At 40.9% G+C, this 23000-nt stretch overlaps 1 protein-coding gene across 1 annotated transcript; it reads left to right on the forward strand.

Annotated features, from left to right (window-relative positions):
- The first annotated feature begins 9227 nt into the window (after positions 1-9227).
- tmem168a (transmembrane protein 168a) lies at positions 9228-18144 on the forward strand. Its single transcript, XM_087787768.1, has 6 exons — positions 9228-9488; positions 10099-10994; positions 11901-12176; positions 13364-13506; positions 15949-16226; positions 16524-18144. Exons 2-6 carry the CDS (start codon positions 10158-10160, stop codon positions 17072-17074), a joined length of 2085 nt encoding a protein of 694 aa, XP_087643894.1. The 5' UTR covers positions 9228-9488; positions 10099-10157; the 3' UTR covers positions 17075-18144.
- Positions 18145-23000: the final 4856 nt, after the last annotated feature.

Raw genomic sequence — 23000 nt, forward strand, 5'->3', positions numbered from 1 at the left:
AATGTTTAAATTCTCATGTTCATTTGTTCATCTAATATTTAAGTAAGTAAGTAATTTTTTTCTTAGACCAGGGTCACAAAGCTCTTAAACAATCAAAACAATATTCAATATACTTCTTGTGCACACTTGTAAACTTATCATGTTCATTTTTTCATCTCATATCTACACCAGTGTACCTATTGTGCACGCTTGTAAAGTTTTCATGTTCATTTGTTCATCTCATATTTACACTTGTGAACCTCTTTTGCACGCTTGTAAACTTCTCATGTTCATTTGTTCATCTCATATCTACACTAGTGAACCTCTTGTGCACAGAAAATATAACTGAAATATAACTCTTATGTGCTCAGAAAATCCAGTTTATGCATATTCAGGATAAACCACATTTACAAATTGAAGAACCTTCATACAGGTTAATGTAAACCTCTCGCTCCTGTGTGTACAAATTGTAACACTGCTGTCACACACTTTTCTGGTACAGATGAGTAGAATTACCAAGCATCTCGTTTTCATCACGAAACATTGACTGTACTGGAGTTTGAAACCTATCACACAGCTCATGTCAAGATCATCTTTCCCACAGACAGACTCAAACCAGTTGTCTCTCAGCCTCGTGCACACATCACGTCACAACAGCGAGCAGAGTGGAAAGTCTGTCAGAAAAGTCCTCAGTGGGACTCTGACAGGGATCTGAGCACGCTCCAGGGCGGTTTGTTCCACTCAATACAATGATTCGCTCCTGCAGGTCACACCATCTAGATCTCACGGCATGCAAGGAACTACGACTAATAGTAGGCAGAGTACACAAAGAGTTGTCAGTACACAAACACAGAGCTTTCTCGGTCCACATCTGACACTGAGATTCAGCATAAACAATATCTGGCAGCATCAGAATAATGTTGCTACAGCGACCAGAGAAGGAAGATAAAGAGGTTGCAGAGAAGGTCAGAGGTCAACTAGTAAGAGTTCTGTCCAGAGTTAATTGCCTTCTAAAAAAATATCTTTATACTTTCAGTGATTTAGAGTTTACAAATAAATGATATCACACTTATCAGACGCTTGTTTTGTTTTGTTCACTGCAACGATGGAAATACAATCATATAAAGGGTTGATGAACCCATCAGAGAGTCCATGTCTCTGAGTTAACTGTGATAAAATGGTTCAGGTATGCTTTTAAACATTGACTTGTCCCTGAATTTTCTTGAAGATAAATCATGTAATTCCACAAAACCCTAACAATAAAGTAATCTTATCTTATATTATATAATGAGGACCGATCCCCCTACATCATCTCTCAATTGCAAGGTTCCAGATTCCTGTACTGACAGAGGTAGAGAGACTCACAAGAGAGAGGATACAAAACAGCCAAAACGAACCCAAAACCAAAATAAAGTGACGCAAAAAGAGACGCCGAACCAGGACGAAAACACACCATCGAAAATATGTTCGAAAATCTTAACAGTCAAACACACAGATAGTACTGCAAATCAAAAGTAATGTAGCTGTCAACAGGGGCTTACAGACAAAAAGTAAACATTGAAGGAGATACTCACAGGATGGGTCAACATTATATTCACATAATACACCCTAAAAAGCTCAAAAACACCAAGAAGAAAACACAACAATGGAGGAACAATCAGGAACTTTACCAGCAGAGACGCAAGTACATTCTGACACTGCGGACTGGAACCAAGACGTTTAAAAGTCAGCAGCCAGGGTTCTGATCCAGCCAGGTGCATTGAACTTTCCAAGGAAAGACAATCAGCAAAACCTATGCAAAAGGAAAGACTGAGACAGTAATGTAAGATTAAAATAAAAAATCAGTTTTTAGCCAGTTGTGTGAATGAGTTTGACACCTGTGTTTTTTTAATAATTCAATTATATGTATATATTATTGTATGTATAGATAAATATAAGTATTACAAGTATTATTGTTCTTACAGTATTGGAATATATCGTATTTTTGGCCGTGTATCGTGATGTGTCGTATCACCAGAATCTTCCCAACACAATCCCTAATCAAAACATATTTTAACTAGAGTTATTGAAGGATCTATTTCTGATTTTCACAAATGAGATCCAAAAAAATATCTCCAGTTAGGAGTCTTCAGTGATGAACAAGACCACAAACACACAAGAGATGAACGTCAACATCAATTATATGGCTATTACTTGGCTGAAAGAATTACAATTTTCACTGGTGGACATCCTCCCGACTGGGACAGAGAAATAGCTTGTCAGCCGCGATAGAATATTTTATACTCTCACTCCACTGAGATACTTTCTAGCTCGTGTGTGTTTGACTTATAAAGAGAAAGTCTAGTGCCAGTGTTTGTGTGTGTCTGTGTGTGTGTGTGTGTGTGTGTGTGTGTGTGTGTGTGTGTGTGTGTGTGTGTGTGTGTGTGTGTGTGTGTGTGTGTGTGTGTGTGTGTGTGTGTGTGTGTGTCTGTGTGAGTTTTCGCCCACACTGCTCTGAGCTGTTCCTGAGTGAAACAAAGAATCTTAAGTTCTTCAAAGAACAAAACAAGATGAGAAAGGAAAGCGCCTGCAGTGGAGAGCTGAGGGCGGAGGCTTTCTTACACACTGTCGACAGTCTGACTGGTTTCTGGCTTCACTCACTGATCAAACTATTTCTACAATAGTAACAATAATTCTTGGTGGCAAGATAGTATGTTTGTGTTTATTTATTTGCTTTTTTACTGCTGCAGCAAGTGTTAGCATTTTAGCCCAATAATGCTAAAACAAGTTAATGGTTAAGTTAAAAAGTTAAAACAGCTTAATGTCCATGATTATTGGTTTTGCTATTTTTTTATCTTTTAGAATAAAGGTTTAAATTGTTAGAAATCCAGGCCATGAGTTTGGTCATAATCTTAAGTACGGACAAAAATAACAATTAAACCTATTCATCAATCTTTCGCTGCTATTTCAAGGTCTTTCATTTTATTACTGGCTTTTTGAATGAAATAAATATTATGTTCCAAACATCTTGAGCATCAATCCACATGCAAAGAAATAATCATATTCAGTAGAACATTGTTTGTCGTTACATCAGTCCACATCCAGCTGTTGTTCTGACTTGACCCGTCCCTGAACGCTTCAGAGCCTTTTTTTATGTTTCTTTTTTTTTGCTGTTGTTGTTTTCCATTAGTGACCGCAGAGACGACAGAACTCTGGTGAGTCTCTTCAGCCCAAATGTTTGTTCTGGTTCTGATGAACTCGACCTCCCTGAGTTATTACCTCTCACATGACCCTGCGGCGCTGACCAGCACTCTAGAGAGAGAAGTGGGACGCTACCCGGGCTGCTGCAGCCGTGGACACACACATAAACAAACTACTATGTGCAAGGACTGGCCTTAAGCCATGCAGAGAGACACACACAACCACTCCTGAACACACACTTTCAGAGACACGTGCACACAAACGTAAGTCATTAACAGCTTTATAAACTTACACAGACCTTACACACACAATATCCTGATTAAACACTCACCAACACTAGCACTTGTCCTTTACATGTACTCAGACAAATAACAAAACATACACCTACTCACAAGTAACTGAATCTCACAAAAACTCACACAATCACACAAAATGACTCACGACATCAGGACCCGACATTGGTTTTAAAAATGTAAATCTCGATGTTTGTCATCTGATAGAGATTCCTAGATCTTAACCCAACCTGATTGGTTCTGAGCTCATGTCGTCATGGCGATGGCTGTGAGCATGACTCAGTGGAATACCCTGTTAGCCAGGGGTGTCAAACTCCGTCACACAAGGGGCCAAAATCTTTTAACAATGTGAGTTGTGGGGCGAACAAAATGTATATTAACCAAACCCTCTGTAGCAGAGAGTGACTTAGATGATGTTAGTTCTATTTATCTTACTAACCTTATGTTTGTTATTCTTTCCCAACAAATTACTTTCTTTGGACATTAGTTTTACCATAATTACAAGTCTGTTTGACTGTTGACATCAATAATCACTGTTCCTTATCTTATCTTCAACGTCTTTAAAGGTCACAAAATACCTTTAATCATCTGTGGGCCACACAAAATGATGTGAGTTTGCAAGCGATGTGAATCCAATCAAATAAAGGTGCAGACTAAACCATGTCCATCATATATAGATGTTTTATATTAAAGGTTTTGAACCATGTTTTGTTGTTAGCAATATTACATAATCTTCATTTTGCAGTGGCAAAAACTGTTTTCCATTAAACCTCAAATCCCCAAAGGAATGGCCGACCAATCACGGTTCACCTTGCACTGGCAGGAAACACTCCGTAATAAGTGTGTCATACGAGGAAACCAGATTGGTTGAGTCATCAGCCCACTTTCCTGATGCGTGAGCGATTCCTCTCGTTAGCCCGGTCTAATTAGCTCATTTAGCATTCCCTCTGACTGCTCCTGATGCAAGCACAGCCTACTTCGCCCTCCATGTCTCAAAACCCCCAAAAAAACTGCTGGCTTCTAAAAATGTTGTGGTGTTTGGAGTCAGCGAAGCATCCTGACGCAAGTCGACTGTCATTAAAGCGTCTGCTCGTCTGCGTCTCAGAAAGAGAGTAGACGAGTGATGATGTTATCCCGACAGGAGGAGTGGATGCTGATATATTACCAGTTCCAGGTCGTTCAACAAGGACCAGAAAAGTAGCCCCTCGATTTCAAGGCATTTCTGGGTACTCAGATCAAATCTTGATGAGATGAAAATGTATGTGATTCATTATCTTTCGTCTCAGAACTGTGGTACACAGTGGCCATCATCATACGTTAAATAAGAAAACAGAAAAGTAGCTGAAATTATGAGTCATGTCATGGGTAAACTCACTCAAACCAATAGCTTTAGACGCATGAACAATACCTGATTGGGAGTATAGTGAACTACAAAGCTCTACTGGTCCTAAGTAACAGAAATACTAAGGACAGGAAGTGGACATGACTCATTTACTGGTCATTTTACTGTTTACAAGTTATACACATTGGAGTGATCCTTGTGGCTTTCACTGGACACCACACGTTTTTCAACTACTGCAAGAAAATTCACACAGTGAAAGCAGGCTTATGGACTCACTGACTCACATATCTGAATCAGTTGTGACTAAAAAAAAACTCCTGGCTCAATCGGAGTGAGTCAATGGTATTTATGTATGTTGCGGGACAGGATTTGAGCCTCCCTGTGGTTTGCTGGAGACAAACTGAGTCCATCAGAATGAACTGAATTTAATCATCTGAAATAATCACAGTGACTCACTTTGCTGGATTGGTATTCAGATGGAATTGTTTAATCCATCACCAGCTAAGTGAGTCTTTGAATCTGGCAGCAGCTGTTCATTTGATATCAAGTGAGTCTTTTGCTGGATCCAACGCTTGGAACCGGCTCTGAGTCATTCTAGTGACTCAGGTCTGCTTTGTACTGTGGAAGAATCTCTCCAATCCCAAAGACTCACTCAGATGTACATGAATCAACTGTTCAAAGTAAAATTTGTAAAGATTTTTTGTTGTTGTTATTTCTCCACTTTATACGTCAATCGACCCACAAAGAGTTCATCTGAACATCATCACCTCCAGGTACTCATGGTAGAAAAGCTGAGTCACATGGCAGAGACATGGAGAAGAGACACATCTGCAGGTGGATCATGAACTAAATGACAGAGGTTCAGGCCTGCAGAGCCTCTCTGCATCACACAGTCTCTGGGTGACAAAACCATTTGTTAATTCAGCTCTCGATTCCCAGATACCCATCTCAGTACCTCCACTTGTACCTCATTAGCACTGTTGTGTAATTAATGGAATAATCTGCCAAAAGCGTTGGTGTGAAGCGAAACTAAAGCTGCAGCGAGGATTTGTCTGGAACAACTTCAGACAGAAGAGAAGATAGAGATAGTCATGAGGGTATACGGCAGCAGCGGGGGGACGCGAGGACACAGGGGGCGGGGGAGGAGCGTTGTGGCTGACGACACACCTCCACTGCAACATTTCAACGTTTTACTTTTAATTTAACTCGTCCCCTCTGCGACTTCCATCAACTTGGATTTGTACTGTGACTATCAACCACGACATATCCTGAGGATGATATCTTCTTCATGTCTCACGGACAATTATAACATCCTGATACCAGCTGGTCTGAAAGAGTGGTGAACAAATCGAAGAAATGCTAAAGCAGCATTAGTTGTCTTCCAACAATAGGGATGGAATGAACATAGTTAGCAATTGGCTAACGTCCACGGTGCATATATTACACAAATGCTAACATAACAAGCTCAGATACAAGAAATGTTCAAAAAACACAAAAATAAATATTTCTGAGTGAGGCATGTTAGATTCAAAATAGGTGCATCAAGTGTTGTTTTTTTCTTTTCAAGTTTTAATTTGTTGTAGTTATATATGAAAAAAAAACTACACAAAGAAACCTAAAACAAAGAGAAAGTAAACAAAAACCCTTCCCTACCAACATTGTGGCACATGTCCTTCAACACAACATGTTCAATGGAGCACACACACATGCACACAAACCAACATGATGCATCATTACAGCCATTCAAAGTCTAAAAAACAATAATAACCTAAGAAAGAAATTAAAATACAAAAAAACAACTTCAATCACATGCCAAGTTGAATGTATTATTACTTTTTACATGAGAAATGAGGCGATTCCAAATATTGTGAACTTTGTCAGGGGCACGAGCAAGGCATTATTCTAACATTTTTAAATACAAAGCTGCATGAATTAAGCTTTTCCAGTACTTTTTTTCTGATACTTCTCTGTTTACTGATGATAAAAAAAGAGAGAGAAGGAACAACAAATGATTGTAAACAAACTTTAGCAAGTTGCTTTAGCATGTTAGCGACGTTCTTGTACTTAGTATCACATGTCAATAGCTGCTGTACATACACACTTCCATCATTTATTCAAATAAACGCCATTTTTTAAATCCTGCTCTGAGCCATGATTTGGAACTTGGAGGTGCTGATCCTCATCCTAACCACAACGCTGCAATAATCGTACTGACGCTAACAAGACAGCGGGTCCCGAATGTAAACCCTCCGTTTGATGCCGCACAAATAATCTGCTGCTTTTGTAATTAGCCGAGATTAGTCAGCGTTTTGTTGGACGTTCTGGAAACAGCCTTCCCAGGTGGCAGATGGATCGGAGCTGTTGCTCCGCTAGATTTCCTGCTCCTACCTACAGCAGTGGAAAGACAGAATGTGTAGGAGAGGAGAGCCAGTGAAAGTGGCAGGGCTCCTGAGTCCCACTGTGCTTTCTCAGGTTTGACAAATGAGCAGCTGTTGGCGGGACAGACCGCCAGAACCCCCCAACTCCAGATAACCCGGGAGGAGGAGCAGTCAGAGAGAAGAGAGATTTAATTCTAGCGTCTAAATCATCACATTTTCAGATGTGACTCATCATTTTTTTGCGACCCGATTGTTTCTCTTTGTTGGTCCATGAAGGCCCAGAAACCTGCTCCTCCACTGCTGTGAAGAATCACTGTGACAGGCCTAATGGAACATCTCTGTGATGATAACAAACCAAGAGCCTCGTCAGATTTACATTTTCCTCTCAGATGGTTTTTTAAGTGAGTTTTCCCACTCATGTCTTATGTCATCTCTACAGAACACACACGGATTCTTGACAAAGCCCCTGCGGGTGCTGAGTAATCCTGCTTCTCCTCGATCCCCTGATCATTACGCTTATCGGCTGAGGGGCCTAAATAAACGTTAAAAGGCTTCTCCTCTGCTACGCGGTAAATAACCTTCTTATCCGGGAGGCGAGCGGGTTTATCGGCGATCAGAACCAGAAGGTTTTATCTCCACAAGTGGGAGGACACAATAGATGCTGGCGAAAGAACATGCAAGATAAAAGCTTTAAGTATACTATTTAAAATATTGAAACCAACAAATCAACATCCATAATTGAGGACGTACAGTGTTTGCACAACTGAAGCAGAGCAGAAGTAATTAGCGTGAGATTGCGTGATTACAAACTACATGGGAGAAATGGGGTAAGACACTTGCCTGAGTTATGGAGTTCAGATTGAGTCTTTTTATATTTCCATTGGTGATACAATAACCAATATTATGTGTCAGAAGGTCATGGTCCACTTCTGGACTTTACTGCGACAAAGAAGAAAGAACACCACAACTTTGAGCTCATTTTTCCTTTTGAGAAAGTTGAGAGTTTATTGTAAGTTACCAAGAAATAAGAAAGTGTCACAGCAATTAAAAAGAAAAGGTAAAGGTGATAGTAAGAATATAAGATGTATATGTTGGAATCAGATGTACCTAGACCTAATTTTCCAGGAACAACTATGAACAAAATCAAAACTTTAATAACATCCATGTTAATTGTTAATTCAATCATATTAGTTTAATTTTTTTATTTGTAGTTTTTTTAATTTGTTTTTTTAATTATATTTTTATGTTATTCTAGAGAGGTATTAACTAATTAATAATTTAGGATTTATGCAAGAGTTCCGGCCCAACTCGTCAATGAATGGGCATCTTTTAACATTCATCATGATTGTTATTTCTTTATATTTAAATTTTCTACTTTTTTCAGAAACTGTTTTCAGAAAGAAAACACAAACCAAGAGCCTCTGGATTCATCTGGAGACTATGAGAGTCAATTATTAGCATCTGGACCATAACTGTAGAAGATTTATGTGACACAATTAATAAATAAATGATTAAAATTGAGACTAGCAGGGAATTATTAATTCTCACACTCTTGTTCTCATTCTAAATATGTTGTACTGCCAGCAGCATGCTTTAAAATGTTGGCCCCTACATGATGGAGTTTGAAACAGCAGTTGGAGTTATATATGGCTGGTCATGAAGCTTTCAGTGTTGTCTCTGGTCCTCTTGTCCACCACCTCCTTTTAATAGTTTCAGTTGATGCTCTCGTCATCCTGTCCAGACGCCGAGCCCCATCTCTAGGACCCCACTCTGACAACAGAGCAATCGAACGTCTCCAAAGACCTTGACCTCTGCTTCCTTGACCTCCGAGGGCTTTTGGTGAGTAGAAGCTGGTGACGCTTTCCACAGCTGTTCTGAACTAAATCAATATATTTTATTTTTAAATAAATAATATATTTATTATGTTAATATTTATTTGTTATATCATTAAAATTCCACATCATAAAATCTTGATACGATAAAAACGTTTTATTATGACGTCAACCCAAACGCAAACCCCTTATTTTTGTCCCTTGCTGCTCGCCGTTGTTTTGGAATACGGAAACTCTATAGATTTGCTGTGATCTAAACAAACAAGATGTAAGAAAATAATCTTAAAAGTAAACTTTTACAGCTTTATCTCCTTCTGCAGACGTGGTTAATTAAAGTCTGAATAACGATGACGTGAGTCGTCATCGAGCGAGCTACCCGAGCGAAGCTAACTAGTTAGCAAACTTCCTGCCACATCGTCAACTCTGGAAACCTCCCGCTGTCATGTAGAACAAAACACAGACTTCGACATTTCAGCACAAAAAGGTGTGTTTGCTGCGATCATGTGCTCGTTTGGATGTGTCATTACAGAGTTGAGTCGTTAAAAGGATGGGAAGACAGTCGATGTGTATACTTTACAAAGTAAATGACGTTAACAGTAACTGTCATAGTAATTCTCAACTCAACTTTATTTTAATAACATTTATGATTGAAAACTAAAGTGATCAATAGTTTGTAGGGAGAAGAATCTTTGATTTGCACAGAGTCAATGTCACCCAAATATTAGCTTAATTGGATTTAAACCTGTTTGACTTTTGACTTTCTTTTCCTTTAATTTCACTCTAAAGCAAGGGACGGTTTTAGTTTCCAAATATTGACGTTTAAACATCAAACTTTTCTTCTTCTTAGCGTTTCTTGATGACTGACTTATGAGAGTCCCAAGCACTGTAGGATTCAAAATCTTTACAGTCATAAAGCTTTCCAACTTATCATTGCTTGGTAAACAACTTTACTTTGGTGTTTGTCTTCTACAGTGTAGCTTTGCTTATGTGTGCTTATGTAATACCATGTTAAATGAAAATGTATTATCTATTATGAAATCGTGGTGATGCTTCTAAGAAGCTCAACTTTTTGTATTTTTTTTGGTGGTTTCCAGGGGCTGATGCCATGTGACCTCACCAAAAGTGTCAAGTCAAGTCCTACACCTTCTTCATAATGGATCCAGACAGGGAGGAAGAGGAGGCGCTAGCGGGAAACAAGCCCAAAGAAATGGACATGTTTACATCAGTCCGTTGCCTTGGTTACCTGTCCAGCCTCAACTTGCTGGTGGCCGTGTGTCTGGGCATGTACGTGCGCTGGGAGGTGACCAGCGAGCCTATGATCCTGGTCATCTTCATCCTGGGCCTTGTTGTACTCGGCATCGCCAGCATCCTTCACTACTACTTTGCAATGGAGAAGGCCAGCCAGAGCTTGTTCAGGCTCTGGTTCGGTTTCCTGCTCGGACTTCTGTGCTTCCTCAACAGTCCAGCGCTGGATCGCAACATCAAGGAACGGGTCACTAACTACCTTCTCCTGGCTAGCCTTGTCATGAAAGCAGTCTGGGCCGTCACAGAGAGGGTGTGCTGCGCCGTCCGCTACAAACCTGTCTTGTTGAGGTCTGATGAGTTCCTGGAGCTTCTGGGTTTTGGGGTGGCCAGCACCACCCTGCTGCTGCAAAAGTCCGTGGCAATTTCGACCCTGGTGGTGGCACTGGGTGCCCTCATGGTGGACCTGAGGATGAAGTCCTTCCTGGCTGTACCAAACCTGCTCTGTTTTGCGTTGATAACCTCGCTGGTGTTCTTCCAGGCCTTGGGTATCGCCGCAAATCCATTCGCTTTGGGCTGCTTCCTGGGCCGGCTGTTGTGTGAGCCCGTACTGGATCTGTACTTCAGTGGACTTGGGCCGAGTAAACGCTGGATGCCCATGCTCTCCATGGGTAACCTGTGGAGGCGGTTCTCCCTTCTACCTTTGAGTCTGGTGGAAGTGATCTACTTCGTGTTGGCAGCCTTAAAGGTAATAACTGCTTTTGTGTTAAGTGTTGTTTAACAAACGCTACAGACTTACCTTATAAATCCAACCGGACTGTTTTGAAACGTACAGTGGCTATTTTAAGCCGCAGGAGTTCCCCAAGGCTCATATCTAAATGATCCACCCAAATATGAGCCCCACATAACACTACAATAGACAACTGAGATGCTAAGATATTTCATCCAGGGCATGGAGGAGCAAGCTTTTATCTGATCTCATACTGGAAAATATGTGCCGACAATTTGTTGTCTGAGGAACATTGTTTATCTCCCAATGTGCTAGATGACCACGATGCACCCTTTGATTCAAAACAGTTTGATTCTTCTATGTTCCCTCTGTAGATATCTCAAGGAGCCACAGTCCATCTACTTATTACTTAAAGCACCACATTCCACAGCAAACCTGAGGTCTTGGGGGTAAAATCGGGCCTGACATATAATTTTATGTGACCAACGGAACCTTTAAATATGTAGAGTTCCCGATTTTTTTTTTGTGCAATGATCAATCTAGTATCTATTTGCTGTAAAACCAGCCATCACGATTCGTGGTGGGTCTATAAGCAGAGATTCCAACAAGGTCTCAGTGATCTGTGCAAGTATCTTTGTATGGTTTTTGAAGAGGGTATTTGGATACTTCTTTGAATCTATGAACGAAAAACTGTCCACTGGCTAAAACCATAACATGAATTACCCGAGGCTCCAGTCAGACCTTATAATACAGCCTTACTCACCATAGATGGATCTTGTTCTGAGACTTCATGTTGTAGGCTCTGAAAGTCCCACTTTAAACCGGAGACTTTGCAAATATAACCACGTCTAGCATTCTGAGTAGGATCGATGGCTTAGTGGGGAAAAAGTCTTGGTCTCAGTATCTTCTGCCATCTCTCATCAGCTGGGTCACTTGGAACTGTGGTACCTGGTCATCCCTGGCTTCTGCCTGTTCGGCCTCTTCTGGTCCATCTGCCATGTCATCCTCGTCATCACAATCTGGGGCTTCCACAGCAAACTGAGCGACTGTCAGAAGGTGTGGCAGGCCCAGAGGTCCGGCAGCCGCAGCCTGGACCAGGTCATGGCCTCCAGAGGGATTCGACACTTCTGCCTCATCTCTGAGCGCCTGGTCTTCTTCAGCCTGCTGTCCACGGTCATCCTAGGAGCCGTGTCCTGGCAGGTAGGTGGCGGCCATTTTCCAGGAAATAATTCCCTTCTTCTTCTACTTATTGACGCATGATTGGAAGGATTTATTACAAACGCATTGCTTAATTTGTCAGACTGATTCAGCAGATTTGAGACTCATGGGTTTATGTAGAAAACCGACTAATAAAGAGCCACGGCAGTTCTATTGGCGACGCACTGAAATGCTGAGTCATGCTCCCCTACATATAAATAATGAATCTGCAGCACTTTTAAACTCCTGCAGCTATAACCTCACACTTGAACACACCATATAGTCCGTCCACCTCAGTCTGCACTCGACTGTAACAGAGACGTTTATGAACTTTAGAGAGCCGTTAAACATTTATTTCCATTTTCACTTGAATGTTTCCCTCCACAAACTCCAGAGGGACTTTTATTTAACATTGGAGGAGTTTATTTTCTCCCTAGAACCAATGAGTTGTCAAACTGCTCGTCTGGCTAAATGTTATTTTTCAACTCTTTTATTCTACTTGAATCGTATCTCATTTCTCCAGTTTTTTTTATATTCAGGGACTAAATTGTGTAATTACAATTTTTGTCCAATTTTTGTCAAATGTTATGTTTTTGTGATTTCCATCTTAATTGCCCAATTTATTTCCTGAGAAATTGTATAAATAAAGAACAAATGTACATGATATCTTTCTTTAAAACTACTAACCAACATCAAATAAACATGAATCAAATGTAAATTACGTGATGCTTTGATCAACTTTTGGTTTCTCTTTATTTTTTACTTATTTTATTTTGTTGATTGTACATTATACAGCAATGATACATTAAAATTGTGCCTACCTTTCAAACTATAACATTAGTTGTATAAAGCCTACTCAATGTATGTGTTTCTTTTTAGCCTTTTCTTCTTGTTTTGTGTTTATATTTACTCTTGCTTATTTCAGTTGCTTTCTTTTTTCATATGATAACATTTTTGGATTATAACTATCTTTTAATCTTTTGGAAAAACACATGTGGATGATTTATTGTTCATTCAACATTAAAAAAGCTTAATTACATTATTTTTATTTCCTTACATTACATCACCTTTTAAACAAAACACTGATACCTCTGCATCAATCCTTTAAAGTCTTGTCACATATGTTCATGTCTTCTTCAACACCATAGACATTAGCTGCAGCAGATTTTGACCATAGTTTGTGTCCTCAGCCTACCAATGGACTCTTCCTGGCCGCCCTGCTGGTGGTTCTACCCCTGGAGTCCCTGGCTCATGGACTCTTCCATGAACTGGGCAGCTGCCTGGGAGGAACATGTGTGGGCTATGCCATGGTGGTGCCAACCTCCTACTGCAGGTACTGGGGATAGGAAGAGCTAAATTGCCCAGAAGTGTTTAATTAACCTTTTTTTTACCAGTTTGTCCAAATATATCTTCCAGTTGACGTAATGTATAGATTTTTTTCTTCCATAAAATATGGCGCTTTGGCTTTGTCAAAGTGCCTGTCGTGTAAACACGAGATCCTGGGTTCAAATACCAGCAGTGCCTTATCCACCAATATTGATTTTTCAGTATTTGTTGAGCAAACAATTGGCCTAATGTATTTATTCTTTATTGATCAATGATAGAAATAAAAGGCTAAATTGCTAAAGTAGATATTTAAAATTGTTTAGGTAAGAAAAGTAAAAACATCATAGAAACAGTATCTTGATGACAGAAAATAATTTGATGATACATGACGTGACCCATTTTAATAGCTAACATGCAAACGTAGCTCAAGTGCTTAGAGTTAAGACTTGGTTGTTTTAGCTCAACACAGAACAGACCCGGTGAAAAGCAAAATCTTTTAATCTTTGTAGCATTCAATGAGAGTTTCTGCTGACTCTGCGCCGCCTTCATCTACAATCACTCTGTTTTTGGCATCGGCATCAAACACGGAGCTGATTCTGTCTCTCCCCCGTAAACACGGCACCTATTGGATGAATCGGCCAATAACTGAGCGTAAATACCGCGCTAATGTTTGGCCCCTGAAGGGATCGTTGCCACGCTGCTGCTGCGGCATACCAAGTTGCTACTGCGGCCAGAAGCTCTGTGTTTGCAGAGCTCAGTTAGTTTTCTGATGCAGACATGTCGCTGCTGTTTCCTCGGAGCATCATCTGCTCGCTGCTGAATTAACATCTTCATCATCTCCAGACTCATCGGAGGCTTCCGAAGATGTCACTGCGAGATTTTGTTTATTGATCGCCGGGCTCTCGGAGCAGCGGCGGTGATTTGCAATGCAAGTCCTGGCGCGGCCGCCGCGATCGGTATGCACGACTGCTCGCGGGGTCCGCAGGGACGGCCGGGAGCATGACGAGAATACAGAGGTGTATAATCGGCAGTTTGATGGCAGCAGATCGTGTTTCCACAATGACAAGAGCCCCATGGGGAGATGAGAGTGGGGAGGGCAGGGGGGGCTGCGAGGAGAACACAAGACACAAGAGGGTCCGGCTCAGAGCTCTGCGGGAGGTTTTATAAAAGCAAATACAGGTGGCGGAGGAAAAATACATCCTCTTTTTAAACTGCACAAGATGTCTCCTGAATGTTAAAGTATAGCCTGTCACCTCTGTGAGTGGACGCCAACTACTCCAAACGCACCCAGAACATCTGGGGTCAGCCTGTAGTTCTGAGACCAGAAGGGCAACATAAATGTTATGGCTTCCTATTATAGCCAGAGGTTAATTCAAATTGACCACGAACCCACTTGTATTGCTTGTCTGTGTCCGCAGTGTCAATGTTTCGATGCGAACGTTCCACAACCTCATTTCTCTGATGAGACAGGATTAACTCCCAATGGAAGTGCAGGTTTAATTCCACAAAGTAGTTGTTAAGGCATCAACCAAAACGGCCTCATGTTCATCAGGGTTCAGTCTGGGCCGAGGTCGGCCGCCGGGGTGAAGGTGACCATGGCGGCGTGAGGCTGTGATGTAACGCGAGTTATGCAAACGTCTCCTGCGGTCAAAGATGACTTTGCCCTGCATGAGGTCATGAAAAACATGAAAACGTGGATTGTGAAGCTTTCTGTGTATCTATCCCCCATTATGGACTCACACCACTAATAAGTTCTGGCATTTGTCGGTGGAACTAGTATAGTGGGCCTTTGCTGTGATCATGGGTTGTTTAGGGAAATGTCGAGACACAACTATCTTGATGGTTGGTTTTGGAGCGTTTGGCTCCAACCTGTAAGGGGCCCATGTTCAGTTTTTATTTGTGTTTTTCTTAAAGCCTAGAGTGGCCTAAACCGTAGAATCTCTGAGGACGGACAGACCTCTGAGTTATGGCTGAAGAAGGCATAGAGTAAGAGATTGGAGGAACTAGTGATCTTTCCAAAACATTTGTTGATTCACAAACACTATTGAGCTGTATTGTAGAAAATAAATACAACATAACTAATCGAGGACCACAACCACCCCCCCATCCAACTAGCTCCAGTAGAATGAGCCAGAGCTATCATTTCAGAGAACACGGCGACATAAAACGAAACAAGACTGTCGATGGAGGTGAGGGGAATGATCATCCAGGACAAACTAAGGGAAGAACCACTTCTTTATGTCCGTTCTGTGAGTTATCTGAGGAGCTCTAGTAGTTGTGTACAATTGGTCGATTGATGTGTAAAGAGTCAAACAGGTCAAGAGTTACATTTCAAGACCTTTAACCCATGAATAAAAATGCAAAGCTTGCCATCAGAGACTTGCACTTCTAAGACCATGTCTCCCGTTGCTTGACTTCAATCCAAAGATCTCCTGTGTGTCTCTCCCAGTGCCAGTGGTCAGCCGAACCTGCTGCCACCAGAGCATGTCGAACAGCTGAACCTCCGCTCAACCGCCATGCTGAACAACGTGCAGCGTCTCTTCTCCCATCACATGATCCAGACCTTTGGCTGCGACTACTCCACCAGCGGGGTCACGCTCGAGGTCCTGCTCAACAAACTGCGAAGCTTCCTGGAGCTCCACACCGCCGACGGACCCCGTCATGACACCTATCTCATCTACTACAGTGGACACACTCACAAGGGAACCGGGGCCTGGGCTCTCTCAGGTGACACTTGCATTCAGCACTTTACCTTAAGTTTAGGGGGGGTTTAGCTGCAATGTTTCATCTCAGAGCTAAAACATGAGTAGAGCTAGATCCCAAGAAATCAACATGATCTTTTTTACCTTTATGTGGGACTTTAACTTGTCAACAATTTCTCCGAAATTCCTCACATTAAGTTTCTAAAGCTGTTGACTGTTGGCCTTTTTTGGTCTTCCTCGACAGACATGTAGTCAAGGTCGATGTTGTCAAAGCAACAGTCGACTTTTACAGCTCAACTCTACAATTTCCCAAACTTTGCAGGAGGTGAGAGTCTCCGTCTGTCCCAGCTGCTGGAGTTGTGGATGGAGAAGAATGGGGGCCACTGTTCCCGCCTTATCCTGGTCCTGGACACGGAGAACTCTGGCCCCTGGGTGAAGGAGGTGCGAAAGGTCCAGGGGATCCATGTCGCGGTGCAGTCGGCCGAGCTCTCGTCCTCTGGCGTCGACACCGAGTTGGGGGACGCGCCCCTGCTCGGGGACTTCACTTCGGAGTGGGTGGAGTTCAACTGTAACCCTGACAGCGACACACAGTGGTCAGAAAAGGGTCGTTCAGTCACAGCCATATATGGCGTTTCCAAGCGCTGGAGCGACTACACACTGCACCTCCCCACGGGTAGCGACGTAGCCAAGCACTGGGAGACGCACTTCCCAAAGGCTACCTATCCCATGGTGCACCTCTCCAACTGGTGCTGCGGCCTCAACCTCTTCTGGCTGTGCAGCGTTTGTTTGCGCTGCTTTAGGAGGTGCAAACTGGCCTGGTTCCCCCCAGCTGTCCTGGACACCGGGCAAGGAATCAAACTGGTGCATTCGTAGACGCGCTCCAATGCAACGTGGACGTGTAGACTCTTCATATGTGGTACAAGAGTGTGTCATGTAAGCCACATAGATGTTTTTGGAGTCCACAGAATGTTGTTGGTACGACCACGGTAATATTTCACAGGAGCCACTGTTGCCATTTGTCAATATTTTATAAATCAAAAGTCTTTTCAATCCTAATTCTATTATGTAGATCAGCATTTTTCCGGAATGTTCCAGGCAATTTCATAAATTTCAACATGAAAGTTGCCTGCTACTGTGTGTGGTAGATGTCTTAAGTATACAAATGCATAGTTAATTTTAGAATATTCATGGTTTTGGTGGTTTTGTTATTGAAGTTAAACTTCATTATTTTGATGCAATCAAACAACAACATTTCTTCTTCTTTAATAAAGAAAATAAATATTCTATTTAAATATTGTCACAGTTTGTGGCAATATTTCTGACTTTTCACATTTTTTTTAATGAACTCTAATTTCAATTTAATAAATTTTATTGCAACAACAAATTTCAATTTAATGGATGCTCTTCTGGTTGTTGATGCATTGAAGTAAATCCTGATGGAATTAGCATTATGGGATTATTATACAATCTAATGAAACATTGTAATAATGAAGCAAAGCCTCTCGTGGATCTGAAACGGTATGTCTAACATGTCGACAATAGCATGATGGCTAGCAGACTCAAACTTGGTGGTTCTGGAACATTCTGTGGACTGATCTAATGTATCTTTAACAATCAAATGAATCGTTTAAATGTTTGTTTACTTATTTAACAGTTACTTTTTAAGTGCCTTTGAGAAACACTGTGTTCTTAAAAGCCAGAGGACCAAATGAATGTGTTTGTGACTGAATCATAATTGACGCACTTCATCATCTGCAAATGAACTCTCGACTTACACTGTCGTTTTTTTGTCATGAGATTTGACTTCATCTTCATCTTCTTCGGTGGTGTAACGCTCAGTGGTTTGCCTGTCGGGGTCAAGCAGGGTTTTTTAATGCATACAGGATTTCCCATAAGCCTCTGTTTCATGTCAGCGTAATAAAGTGACATATATTGGTTCTGAACCATGAGGTCTCCAACAGCTGTAAGTTCTTCCAAACTAGACGCTGGTATTTGTGGGTCGAAGGTTCAGTTTACTCTCATAAGGCTTCAATGAAACACAAACACAAATTAGTTATATACTAAGTCATTAGATTATTAGCATAAGTGGGAAAAACAATGGGAGATGGTCTTTGATATATGATGTCTTCGGTCTGCCCTGGGGCCACTACCCAATTAAGCATCTCCCTAGTTTAGTAAGTCTGTCTATTTCCTATCTTATCAGTTCAGTTACTGACTGTTCTGTTCATTTCTATTCCTGTTTTGACTTCAGTCTACCTTTGGCCCACCAAGGATATTCTGGTTTACACTAACACCAAGTCTGTTTCAAACTTAATTCATATGTCTTGATGTTAGAATTTGTGAATGGATAGAAGTATTTCAACTTCAGACTTCCCCTCAAATTAGATCTGTTCAGGACTTTCTAGTCTTCAGGTTGTTTTTTTCTTTCAAACTTTCAATGTTTATCATTAGAATCATGTTTCATTGTACTCTTTGTGAACAAACCTGTACATCAAGTCTGTTTCCAGCTTCCTGCTTGATCAAAGTGAGGGTTGACGTCACAGTAACAAGCTGTTGTCAACCAGGAATCTTGGAAGGAATCTGACTGGACAAAACAAACATAAAGCTAAAGATAAAAACGACTTGGTACATTTGTGTGCACAGAGGAGAGAAGCTCCTGCTGCTGCAGCTCTGGAATCCTCAGCAGCAGCTCAGGTCAGAGGGACTTGTATATACGGAGCGAATCATTTGTGAGATTATTAGATTACGACTGGATTCAGCTCCTAAACTGGATTAGCTAATAAGCGAGCCTGCACCGCCTCGGATGTGCTGAGTCAGAACGCTCTTTTCAACCAGCGTCCCCGCAGTCCGAGGTGAATCACTCCACGCCAGACTCTTTCAGTGGCGTCGCAGCTTTGATAGTTGCCTTTACAAAACGACAGTCATTTGACTCTGATTATGACGAAAATTGCAGCTGACATAAACTTATATATTCTTTTCAATTATTAAGTTATCTTAAATTAGCACATTCGATGGAACAGTTGTATGAACACATGATTGATGGATGCACAGTTGTATGAACACATGATGATGGATAGACACTTGTATGAACACATGATTGATGGATGTACAATTGTATGAACACATGATTTATGATGGACAGTTGTATGAACACATGATTGATGGATGTACAGTTGTATGAACACATGATTGATAGATGGACAGTTGTATGGACACATGATTGATGGATGGACAGTTGTATGAACACGTGATTGATGGATGTACAGTTGTATGAACACATGATTGATGGATGGACAGTTGTATGAACACATTATTGATGGATGCACAGCTGTATGAACACATGATTGATGGATGGACAGTTGTATGAACACATGATTGATGGATGTACAATTGTATGAACACATGATTGATGGGTGGACAGTTGTATGAACACATGATTGATGGATGCACAGCTGTATGAACACATGATTGATGGATGGACAGTTGTATGAACACATGGTTGATGGATGTACAGTTGTATGAACACATGATGATTGATAGACAATTGTATGAACACATGATTGATGGATGGACAGTTGTATGAACACATGATTGATGGATGGACAGTTGTATGAACACATGGATGATGGATGGACAGTTGTATGAACACATGGTTTATGGATGGACAGTTGTATGAACACATGGATGATGGATGGACAGTTGTATGAACACATGGTTTATGGATGGACAGTTGTATGAACACATGGATGATGGATGGACAGTTGTATGAACACATGGTTTATGGATGGACAGTTGTATGAACACATGGTTTATGGATGGACAGTTGTATGAACACATGGATGATGGATGGACAGTTGTATGAACACATGGTTTATGGATGGACAGTTGTATGAACACATGGATGATGGATGGACAGTTGTATGAACACATGGTTTATGGATGTACAGTTGTATGAACACATGGATGATGGATGGACAGTTGTATGAACACATGGTTTATGGATGGACAGTTGTATGAACACATGGATGATGGATGGACAGTTGTATGAACACATGGTTTATGGATGGACAGTTGTATGAACACATGGATGATGGATGGACAGTTGTATGAACACATGGTTTATGGATGGACAGTTGTATGAACACATGGATGATGGATGGACAGTTGTATGAACACGTGGTTTATGGATGGACAGTTGTATGAACACATGGATGATGGATGGACAGTTGTATGAACACATGGTTTATGGATGGACAGTTGTATGAACACATGGATGATGGATGGACAGTTGTATGAACACATTGTTTATGGATGTACAGTTGTATGAACACATGGTTTATGGATGGACAGTTGTATGAACACACGGATGATGGATGGACAGTTGTATGAACACATGGATGATGGATGGACAGTTGTATGAACACATGATTGATGGATGTACAGTTGTATGAACACATGGTTTATGGATGGACAGTTGTATGAACACATGGATGATGGATGCACAGTTGTATGAACACATGATTGATGGATGTTCAGTTGTATGAACACACGATTGATGGATGTACAGTTGTATGAACACATGGTTTATGGATGGACAGTTGTATGAACACATGGATGATGGATGGACAGTTGTATGAACACATGGTTTATGGATGGACAGTTGTATGAACACATGGTTTATGGATGTACAGTTGTATGAACACATGGTTTATGGATGGACAGTTGTATGAACACATGGATGATGGATGGACAGTTGTATGAACACATTATTGATGTATGTACAGTTGTATGAACACATGGTTTATGGATGGACAGTTGTACGAACACATGGATGATGGATGCACAGTTGTATGAACACATGATTGATGGATGTACAGTTGTATGAACACATGGTTTATGGATGGACAGTTGTATGAACACATGGATGATGGATGGACAGTTGTATGAACACGTGATTGATGGATGTACAGTTGTATGAACACATGGTTTATGGATGGACAGTTGTATGAACACATGGATGATGGATGTACAGTTGTATGAACACATGGTTTATGGATGGACAGTTGTATGAACACATGGATGATGGATGGACAGTTGTATGAACACATGGTTTATGGATGGACAGTTGTATGAACACATGGATGATGGATGTACAGTTGTATGAACACGTGATTGATGGATGTACAGTTGTATGAACACATGGTTTATGGATGGACAGTTGTATGAACACATGGTTTATGGATGTACAGTTGTATGAACACGTGGATGATGGATGGACAGTTGTATGAACACATGGATGATGGATGTACAGTTGTATGAGCACGTGATAGATGGATGTACAGTTGTATGAACACATGGTTTATGGATGGACAGTTGTATGAACACATGGATGATGGATGGACAGTTGTATGAACACATGGATGATGGATGTACAGTTGTATGAACACGTGATTGATGGATGTACAGTTGTATGAACACATGGTTTATGGATGGACAGTTGTATGAACACATGGTTTATGGATTTACAGTTGTATGAACACATGGTTTATGGATGGACAGTTGTATGAACACATGGTTTATGGATGGACAGTTGTATGAACACATGGATGATGGATGGACAGTTGTATGAACACATGGTTTATGGATGGACAGTTGTATGAACACATGGTTTATGGATGGAAAGTTGTATGAACACATGGTTTATGGATGTACAGTTGTATGAACACATGGTTTATGGATGGACAGTTGTATGAACACATGGATGATGGATGGACAGTTGTATGAACACATTATTGATGTATGTACAGTTGTATGAACACATGGTTTATGGATGGACAGTTGTACGAACACATGGATGATGGATGCACAGTTGTATGAACACATGATTGATGGATGTACAGTTGTATGAACACATGGTTTATGGATGGACAGATGTATGAACACATGGATGATGGATGGACAGTTGTATGAACACGTGATTGATGGATGTACAGTTGTATGAACACATGGTTTATGGATGGACAGTTGTATGAACACATGGATGATGGATGTACAGTTGTATGAACACATGGTTTATGGATGGACAGTTGTATGAACACATGGATGATGGATGGACAGTTGTATGAACACATGGTTTATGGATGGACAGTTGTATGAACACATGGATGATGGATGTACAGTTGTATGAACACGTGATTGATGGATGTACAGTTGTATGAACACATGGTTTATCGATGGACAGTTGTATGAACACATGGTTTATGGATGTACAGTTGTATGAACACGTGGATGATGGATGGACAGTTGTATGAACACATGGATGATGGATGTACAGTTGTATGAGCACGTGATAGATGGATGTACAGTTGTATGAACACATGGTTTATGGATGGACAGTTGTATGAACACATGGATGATGGATGGACAGTTGTATGAACACATGGATGATGGATGTACAGTTGTATGAACACGTGATTGATGGATGTACAGTTGTATGAACACATGGTTTATGGATGGACAGTTGTATGAACACATGGTTTATGGATTTACAGTTGTATGAACACATGGTTTATGGATGGACAGTTGTATGAACACATGGATGATGGATGGACAGTTGTATGAACACATGGTTTATGGATGGACAGTTGTATGAACACATGGATGATGGATGTACAGTTGTATGAACACGTGATTGATGGATGTACAGTTGTATGAACACATGGTTTATGGATGTACAGTTGTATGAACACATGGATGATGGATGGACAGTTGTATGAACACATGGTTTATGGATGTACAG

Source organism: Callionymus lyra, chromosome 3 (assembly GCF_982586985.1).
Source record: "Callionymus lyra chromosome 3, fCalLyr1.hap1.1, whole genome shotgun sequence".
Classification (NCBI taxonomy): domain Eukaryota; kingdom Metazoa; phylum Chordata; class Actinopteri; order Syngnathiformes; family Callionymidae; genus Callionymus; species Callionymus lyra.

Excerpts from the sequence above, each read along its gene's own strand:
- tmem168a (XM_087787768.1), top strand. The coding sequence starts at position 10,158 with ATGGATCCAGACAGGGAGGAAGAGGAGGCGCTAGCGGGAAACAAGCCC. Across the intron at positions 10,995-11,900 it reads TCGTGTTGGCAGCCTTAAAG|CTGGGTCACTTGGAACTGTG; the intron begins GTAATAACTGCT and ends ATCTCTCATCAG. Across the intron at positions 12,177-13,363 it reads TAGGAGCCGTGTCCTGGCAG|CCTACCAATGGACTCTTCCT; the intron begins GTAGGTGGCGGC and ends TTGTGTCCTCAG.